This window comes from Pundamilia nyererei, unplaced genomic scaffold, assembly GCF_000239375.1.
Source record: "Pundamilia nyererei isolate P.nyererei 1_Seehausen unplaced genomic scaffold, PunNye1.0 scaffold00080, whole genome shotgun sequence".
In the NCBI taxonomy this organism is placed as follows: Eukaryota; Metazoa; Chordata; class Actinopteri; order Cichliformes; family Cichlidae; genus Pundamilia; species Pundamilia nyererei.
This window is the reverse complement of record NW_005187481.1, coordinates 212,647-222,551: the sequence shown is the minus strand read 5'-3', so window position 1 is coordinate 222,551 and position 9,905 is coordinate 212,647. Positions and strand designations below refer to the sequence as shown.

The window sequence follows — 9,905 nt, the reverse complement described above, 5'->3', positions numbered from 1 at the left end:
GGGAAACAAAACAAAAGGCCAACTGTGGTACCTGCACAGCAAATAACAGTGTAGTTATACAGTAATGTAAGACTGGCAGATTCCTGGTGGAAAACACAGCTGCCGATCGCTACTATAAAAAGACCAAATAATCATTTCTTAGGCATCACTTTATGCTCCCTCTCAGGGTGTGTGGCCACAGATTTTCTGCCAGGATGTGTGTTTAGCTTTTGCTAAACGGTGATTGTGGGTAATAAAGTTGTGGGGGTGGGGAAGAGAGTGGGTAATATTGCACACAGATTACTACTTTGCTTAAATGATGAAATTGTGTCATAACTACAGAAACATTCAGAGCCTCAGATAAACAAGGAAGGGCCAATGTTTTGGGGAGAAAAAATGCTGTCAAAAAAGTGGAAATTTCTCTGTGAACACTATGTGATTGAAAAGATAAAACTAAAAACAATCACATGGCAAAACAAAGATAAATGGTGTAGCAAGTTATAGCAGCTCAACGGGGCCCAGACTCATTCAGCTGTCTATGCATACTTTAATGGAGATGCTGTTTTGACATGTCTTTTTCCTGCAGCTCCGAGGGACTGCCTGCAACTTTAAACAGAACTGACCAACTTTTTAGAGCAGTTTAAACCACTCGTGTTCAGTTATTCCAAATATTTTTGATACGCTTTGTTTCATTTGTTGGTATTTTATTCCAAAGTGGTATTATCTAAGGATGTTTTGGCTGTGGTAATAGCTTCGTATACTACAACTCCTTAGAGAAGCTACTTGAATTAGTATCTACTAGCCATACTACAATCTTGTGGCTTCAGTGCTGACTTTGAATATTTAGAGGACATATAGAGGTTAAAAAAGTCACCATATAAAGAAAGATTCCTGTTTAGCAATCTATTTCTACTACAGCAACTTAATAAAGAAGCTTTAATGAAAATAAGCAGTGCAACACCAGTGTAATCCCATACAAATGATTTGTACTTAAATAACGGCTCTGTGACTTTCAGTTACAGAGGATATGCAGAACTAGCCCATATTATGGTTTGCAACACAACCTGAACATTACCTTGAGTATTGAGTTGAAATCTCCTGTCAAAATGATCCTGTAATACTCTACATACATTAGCTTCTCTCTAATAGTAGGTTGACACCTATCCAGGCCCAAACATTTCCAAGCCATTAACCATCAGAAAGACACATTGGTGTTCCGCACTTACTTTATGTATCCCTTCCATTTCTAAGCCACTGAGGTTTGCGTAAAGCGAGTGGTGCCTCTTTCCTAACAGTGATGTTGTAGTGACATTAGCTGTCGTTGGGGTTGCCTTGTCTGAGAGGCTGCCTTGTTGCTTATCATGTTGCTCCACCGACCCCCTCAACTCCGGCTGTTGTGCCTCAAAAGCTTTCGCCTCTTCGCGGCTCTCCATTTCTCTGTTTGCCGGCGCGGGCTCAGGCTGCTCAGGCCGAGTGCACAAGTCGTACATCACTCTCTGTCAAAGTTAAACAGAGCGGAGGAGATCAATATGACCACAAGAGGTGCTCGGCCAAGACCAAGCCATTGCTTGTGTTTCATTTGCTGAAGGAGAATTACATGGACCGCAGGTTGACTTCCACCAGTTCACGAGCAGGACTGGGCTCTTATTCAAGGCTAAGGTGAAGTGTCTGAAAACAAGCAAATGACTCTTACTGCCATGGTATCAAGCTCTTAATTTTGTAAATCTAAATGGTACTGACAAAAACAGCTCTCGTGCTGGATGTTGAGGGTTGATTAAAAGCAGTTATAACTCCTGGTTCATCTCTAAAGTACCTCCTCTCTTTACGCAGTGACGTTTTCCAAAATGAGGACAATCAGCTCCAAAGGGATATTATATATTTTTGGTCTTCGCTTGTGAAAACCAATCAATGAATGTCACAGCACAGCAGCATTCTTGAGCATACTGTTATATTTATCACAGTGTAGCATTCAGATTCAGAGTCCAGCTCACAACATTGAAATAACCCATTTCTTCTTGCCTCGCTGCTCGTCTGCACGAGGGGGAGGGTTGTCATAAATAGAAAAGGAAAGACACGCTAGTTCACTCATACCCTACGTAATGTTGAAATAGCCCGTGCAGTCCCAAATCAAGTAGAACACGACAAGAGACGTGTGATAGCGAAAAAAAGAACAGACTAACAGGTCTTCGCTTCAGCCCTCATTCTCTCAGCAAGGTTGAGATGTGGGTGGCATGCTTACTCCTCAGCTGTGAGCCTCTCCGTATTCATGCTGCCTTGTCAAGAAGCATTTCATCCAGAAGCAATAAGACTCAACAGGGTGCTTAATCCCTTCTTGGTTGCTGCGCTATAAAGGTGAAGCAGGAGGACGAAGAGAAAAATGTGTGTGTGTGTGTGTGTCAGATGTCGAGTGTCTATGAAAGGAGGGGGCTGGGAGGACTGCATCCATCGTCCTATCACAAAAAGGCAGGTTTTGAGAAGGGACCCAATCATTACAGGGACTAGAGCTCGTTTCCATGGAGATGACGCTGGAATGATGTTGGCTGCCTATTGATTGCTCAAGGGGCAGTAGACAGTGCAACAGAGGGAGGCTGCAGGAGGCAGGCAGACAGACAGCTATGACCAGCAGAAACTGACTGTAATGTTTTATTGTAGTTGTGCACTAGGGAAATGGACGCAATTAGAGTACGATAGATGGATATGTGAAATACATCGTATAGTCATTTACTTGACTGGATATGAGAAAAAAAAGTATGTTTTAGACAGTGAGGGCGAAAAGTTCATCTTAAGAGTAAAGTTTCTTTATGTGAAACTGTAAAGAAATCAGAATCAGAATACTTTATTAATCCCATAATTAAGGAAATTATGCAGTATTAAAATAGGCCTCTATGAATAATTTTTACTTTCCCGACACAGGAAGTTGTAGCCAATCAATGTCTGACAAGCCTCACCTCTGTAAACTGGAATAAATTTACTGGAAATCCCAGCTGTGCTGTGGATGCCTTTTTGCTGCATTTTGATAGTTTATCTAACAAATAATCTATCTTACTGTGTAAGAAACCACCAAAGGAATTTGCATTTTGGTGAGTGATATTTTTAAAATAAGCATTTTTTTTCTAGTTGTGAAAATGCAACTTTCGTATAAAGCATTACTTCAAACATTAGAGAGGCTATAGTTAGGAGCAACAAAGACTAACTGGAAATTTTGGCTTTTAAAAAAAAATTTCTACCTGGTATTTTTCTGGTGTGTTGCCAGTGCAATCAAAAGTAAAATCACATACAGTTCACCCTGAAAATTAAAGTTCACATTTCCTTTACCGTGCAGATTTTGATACATTAAATGGTTAAAAATTGAGAGCCACAGACTTTTTGGCTCACACACACAAGGTTCCTTTTTTTGTCCTAACATTGGTTTCCCCAGCTTCAACCTATTCCATTATTACTTAGTTTGCTCACAAGATCTTAAATCTTAAGTAGCCTAAAGACAAACCAACCAACACATGAGTGCCTCTGAACACCATCTATATTCTGCTTCAACTCCTTTGAAATTTTAAATTTGCTCCTTTGTTAGTAGCAGTGTTCTTGACAGCAAAACAACTAAATAATATGTGAGAGAGCTGCAGTACACATGACCACTGCTTAGGGCTGTGTGATATGATCAAAATCTCATATCCCGATATAAGACATCTATTGTGCCGATAACGATATAAATCACAAAAATGTAACATTTTCTGTAAATTCTGTGAATCTCGGGCAGCTCGACTTGCGTGAAGTGTTTCCAGCTGGGCGTCATGTACCTGGAGTCGAATGTTTTAACCGATGTATGAAACTATACATTTTTAGACATAAGTTGTAACGGCCGCCGTTTTCTTTGTGAGTATTTATTACGCAGCGTGCTGCAGGGAAAAGCCTGTTCTAACGTTTGAGTCTAAGGTTTATTTTTAAGCACCTGATGACTCTGTTTTGCTTCTCATCCATAAATACTTTGCATACTCTTTCACGTGATTCAGTTTATTTAGAAAAGTCTCAACAGGATCTTGAGCTTTATTGTGAAAGGTTTATGTGGAAAATAAACAAGCGGACATGCGGTGGTTTTACCGTCGTTGTTGCTAACGACAACGCATAAAAACAGGCGCTTGTCTGTTCATAGTGTGGTTATATTAAATATAAGAGAAAGGGAGAACTTTAAGAAAATTAATATAGCCACTACAGTAACCATCAAAACGATGAAAAAATATTGCCGCAGTTTATTTTGCGACACAACGAAACAAACAATAGCGTAAAATGAAACGATAGATGTTTTTATATCGTGATCCGATATATATCGTTATATCGAACAGCCCTACAGCTCTGCTTACAACAAGATACAGTAACTATGAAAAATCTTACTGAGCATAAAATAATAAATCTCAAACCACATATGCCCCTGCAAAGAAAGGAGCTTCAGCCAGGCGCATCATAGATCAATGGCAGAGACATCCTTTTATGCTCATTTTGGCACAATCGGAAGAGCATCTCACAAGAAAATAAATATTATGTTACACTCACACACTTCACATTGAAATTTAAACATTATTACAGACAAGATATAGACTGATTAAAAAGCCCAAAAGAAAAAACAATGAATATGCCTTTCCACACATGCTGAAAAATATTATCAGCAGATCAGACATGACGAAAAGAAAGAGGGATGAGTCAGTGCATTCTTGTTAGAGTATTAGTATTTGGGTCCAATACCTTAGCAGCAACGTGTAAGAAATATTAAAGAAAAATATAGAGAGATGAGCAATTGCCCACTTTTAAGTTACAGTTCAAGCTTTGATTAATTATTCAAATCCATGCCTATGAAAACTTTATCCAAAATTTAAGACATGGAAGCACAGTGACCCAATTCTGCCAGTCCTACAAGAGACACATAAACACACACACCCTCCACCCTCCTCTCTGCACATATCATGCAATATTCACCTCCAATAGACGGTTCAATCTTAAGAAAGTGTGAAAATTAAGTTTCTAAGCTGTCATATCGGCCAAAATGGCTGTTTCGGACTTTAAACTATTTAACACATCTTGCATCATTTTGACATTTTAAAAAGCTGTAACATTTGCTGATATTTGCTTCTTTCCTTTCGTTTTACTTGACTGTTTCGGTGCACAACTGATATACAAAATACAGTTCCTGATAGCTTAATCTTTTAGATTTCATTCATCCATCTGTTCTTTGACTATGACTTGACTTTGCAAGTAACAGCCAATCAGAAGAAAGCTGGCTCAAAAGAAAGAGAAATGGAGCTAAAGCTAGAAGCTAAAATAATTGGCTGCAACAAGGCATATGTATAAATGGAGGTTAAAATAGGCCGAAAAAATCCAGAATGATGTTCGAGCACCTTCACATGATAGGTAGGTTAATGTATATTACTCTTGAAAGAGGTCATTTTTCAAAATTATTCAGTAATAACACAATAATGACATCCAGTTTCCACCCACAATACTATTAAGACCGTAGGGTCTTAATAGAGACCGTAGGGTCTTTACCTTACAACAGCGGTCCCCAACCCCTGGGCCACGGACCGGTACTGTGAGTCGTTTGGGACCGGGCCACGAGAGTTGAGACACAGGTGTGACATTTATGGTTTTTGGGGTTTTTATCGTTATTTTTTATCGTTTTTAACATTAACTCTGTTTCCCTGGGTCTTTTCCTGTGTGTTATTAATAAATGTTCTTTTTTCTGGTACTGGTTTTATTTTGTTGTATTTATCTTAAAGGTCGGTCCATGAAAATAGTGTTGGACAGCTTCCTTACAATATAAAGCGCCTTGAGGCGACTGCTGTTGTGATTTGGTGCTATATAAATAAAAAATAATCTTTTTTTTCTCATCCCTCTGATGCATTTTGATGGAGATGTAAACAAAGTTGGTTGCAGTAGTTCAGCATCTAGCTAGAGAAGAAATGTGAACATAAATGGAGTAAAGTTTATTTTAAGGAAATTTAAAGGTATTTTCAGGTAATTTCAAATGCAACTTGTCAAGCAGCTCAAAATATCATGACAGAAACACACAAACAATTTCTGCATAGCCCATCAAAAAATGTGTCTGCAACCTAAAGGCACAGCTTTCCTTTTTTATATACTTCTCAGAGACATGGAGAAAAAAAAACATTGATATGTAAAATGGAGTAAGACATAATAAACACCGGACACCATCCCTCCTCACCATCTATCACCAAGAGCAACTCCAGAATGGAACAATCCAACCGCTCTCTAGGAAACTGATTACAGACCCCAAGCTGTGCATCATGGTGAGCCCAACTATATCAAGCTGGTATCTCTCGGCGTCAAGCACCGGTTCAGGCTCCTTCTCCACCAGAGCAGTGATGCTCCATGTAAGCAAAGCCGGTTGCAGCAGATCAGACCGATAAGGTCCCCACCCTCGACTGCCACTGATCTATATTGCACCAGGTATTGGGTCCACATGAGGCGTGGCGTGTTCTCGCAAGTCTGGCGTTTCAGCAAAAAACGGTTTGCTTAGGGCAGGGGTGGGGAACTCCAGGTATCAAGGGCTGGTGTCCTGCAGGTTTTAGATATTGCCCTGGGTCAACACACCTGAATCAAATGATTAGTTCATTACCAGGCCTCTGGAGAACTTGAAGACATGTTGAGGTCATTTAGCCATTTAATCAGCTGTGTTGGATCAATGACACATCTAAAACCTGCACGACACCGTCCCATGAGGCCTGGAGTTCCCCCACCCCTGGCTTAGGGAGACACTAGCAGAATACTCACAATAATGTAGCTCATAGGATCACTAGGCCACACAAATCCCAATCATCAGAATAAGGGGGAGATGAAGAGGCTTTAACCCCTACATATAAGATAAATAAGGATAATATATGGAGCTTAAAAATTTGCATATTTCTCCTTTAATATATTTTTTATTTAATTATTACAGATAATAGTTAAATGAGCACGGCATAAAGTCAGAGAAACTTTGTTATAATTAACACCTGTGGCTGTTAAGTAAACTGATCTGATGATCATGTTTGCAAACAGCTAGCATGCGCACAACATTAACATGAAAACACTTGCCAAAACTGTACTTGAGACCATTCCGCACTTCAAGTCACACTGTTGTATGTACTGTATGTAAAATATTTTGTACAATGACTTTGAGATCAGCATATATGATGTTTACATGTCAGTATATGACAACAAAGTTGACTTGGAAATGACAAAGCCATCCATACTAGATTCATGTTGCTTAGCCAGGTTACAGATTTAAGTACTATTGAATTGTTTTTCCATGTGTGGTCACATGATTCTAAAGCATCATGATGCTTATGGAAGGCATGTGTGCAGCTTTTGACTCATGAGATCCAACAGGAGCAGGATCAGGCAAAGATATGCAGCACTGTCCAAGTAAAGACAGTCAGGACCACCACATAAGCATGGACTGAGGACACCAAGGACAGAATATATTTTCATATAGAAAAGTTTCTACTAACATACTGAATGCCAACCATAAAAAAGTCATAACTGCCAGGAACTAGAAGAATGTTGCATAATAACAAGATGATTAAAAAAACACAAAACAAACATGGATAGGTTAACCTGGAAATATGAAGTTGCTCACCTCCATGTTTCTTTTCATACATTTGGACGGCGAGGACTCCTCAGATCTAGAAGACTCAGTGCAGGACAACGGCTGGTCGTCCCAGCCTGCATGGGGAGTGTTGAGAGAGTGGCAAATATTTGGAGATCTGTTCTGACAGGTGTCCAAGACTGTAGGAGTGGCACAGGGGTCAGCTGCACATAAGTTCCTCTCTGAAGGCTGCTTCCACTGATCTAGTTTGATTTTGCTTTTTGGTGAGTGGGAGGTACTATGGGGTCTCTGTAGCAAGCTCCTCTGGGGGGTTAGGAGGGGGGTCGTCTGACAGTATTTACTGCTGTCTTCCTGAGATGGCTTCCTTGACAGGCTTTTGAAAACATGCCTGAGGGGTGCCGCTTTCTGTGCCCCCTGCAACAGTCTTCCATGAGCTTCTAGCAGGTGGCAAAGGAAGATGGCCTTTTCTAGCTCAAATTTCTGCCTGTGATGCAATTTATAAGCTGCCTGCTCACCGTTTATCTTCATATACAGAGTTAGCAGTAAGTGCTCCAGCTTTGTATACGTCTGTCTGCTGCAAAAACAAAAAGCCTTTTTCCGTGTGGAGTCAACGCTACCGTGCCATTTACTGCTTTCAGTGTCCACCTTTTTAGCCAGAAAATACCTGTGTCTGTTATAGTTTCTGTCCTTTTGGTCTCCTCGCCTGGCTGTCAGCTCCCTCACAGCTCTTTGCTGCTCTCTCTCTGCTTCTTCTCGTAGCCATCTAATCTCCGCAGTGAGCGCTTCATGAGCCTGTCGTGTTCTCGATTTTGCCACTTCCCAGTCAGCACGCAGGCTCTCTAGGTCTTGTCCACAGCCCGACAGGTCCTGGCATGGTTTCATAGATGACAGTACCACAGGGTTATCCCTGTCTTCAGTCATGATGCCTTATTCACAGCACAACATGCATGGAAGGGTAAACAGTTCTCACTTCTAAAGAATTGGCTAAGTATCAGAACTGAGTGGCCATGCAGGTGAATGATGGGTTTGGTGGGTTAGAAATTCAGCATGCAAATAACATAAGGTCACTGGGGGGGGGAGAAATCGAAAAAAAAAAGACAGATGAAGGTTAAGGATGAAGGTAATATATGAAATATAAAATGTAGTGTTTTTAGATGATTAAGAAATTGATCGTTTCTTAGGGAGGGTTTTGTTATGAAGGGAGAAAGAAAGACTGAACATCTTTGTGCAACCAGGAAAGGACATTGTGATGGTAGCTGACTGCTTTATGTTCGGACAGAGATTTCAAATTTACCTAGAATAAATATGGCACTCAATAATTAGTTTTTATCTAACGTTGCCTGGATGAACTCAAACATCTTAACAAACACAGAACAAGGCACGAACAATGGAGTGTATGTAACAGCAGTCAAACATTAAGCTGAGGATGCAATAAGTGATATGATGCAAAAAAAAGATCTGTCTTAGCTGCCGTTACTGAAACCCGTTTTGCCCATCACTAGCTCAACTTAGCGGTTCCCATATGGACGCGAGAGTACGGTTAGTATTACACGGAGGATGGGGACTCTGCTAATTCGAGCTAATTAACTAGCTTAATCTTGGTTTAGCATGTTACTGTCATGCCCTCAAATAGGTGACGCTAAACTCTATTACGCTATTCTGTAATGTGAATAACACTCTCTAGCATCCTGGAGTCGGAAAAAACAAAACAAGACAAAAGGGAAAAAAAGAAAAAAACACTTCTGGCTACTACGTCCTGTTAGCCTGTGTTAGCTTAAGGTTTGTTTGTTTTTTAGCCATAACTTGTCTCAAACTCACCTCTCAGCAGACTCAACTACTATAATGAACTTTTCGTCAATGGGGACATCTTCTTTTGACTAAAGTATTTCTGTCAGCATTCAAATTAGCTGTGTAATAACACTAATACCGCCTACGTTTAGTTGTTAAAGGTCCACAGAGCCATGCAAGAAGGGGTTTGTTTATGTGACAGACACCAGTGTGACACTCAGCCTCTGTCCAGCGTCATCCTGCTGGCCCGGCCAGGAGCAATGCTGCTTTCACGTACTTCACGTCCTTTCTCACCATGGCAACGCTTCATGACATATGAGATTGGTAATTTTTCAAGGTTGGATAGATTTCAGTTGTTTTTATATGGCTTCAGTTTCTTATATTTCTGTATTTTATGTAAAGATTTGAGTAGTTCATGGGCTCATTTGAAGTGTTTGTTTTTATTCCCCCTCCTCCAAAATATGGAGTATTACCTACTGATATTGAAGGCAACATACCATCCTCTCAACTTGTGGGAGATGAAGGACCACTAGTGGTTACACAG

The 9,905-nt window shown here is 40.3% G+C and overlaps 1 protein-coding gene across 18 annotated transcripts in view; it reads right to left on the bottom strand.

Annotated features, from left to right (window-relative positions):
• Window positions 1-9,611, bottom strand: part of tspoap1 (TSPO associated protein 1) — a 75,280-nt gene extending 65,669 nt beyond the window's left edge. For 17 of the 18 annotated variants that reach the window (XR_001290433.1, XR_001290434.1, XM_013912060.1 and 14 more), the window contains exons 1-2: window positions 9,392-9,611; window positions 7,604-8,640 (exon numbers count right to left, since the gene is read on the bottom strand). Coding sequence is in view for 16 of the 18 variants with exons in the window: in XM_013912060.1 (XP_013767514.1) it covers window positions 7,604-8,494 (891 nt within the window). In the remaining 2 variants the exon portion in view is untranslated. Of the gene's footprint in view, window positions 1-1,205; window positions 2,194-7,603; window positions 8,641-9,391 lie in introns of those variants that run through there. The other variant, XM_005737784.1, reaches the window with a different exon arrangement.
• Between the last annotated feature and the right edge of the window lie 294 nt (window positions 9,612-9,905).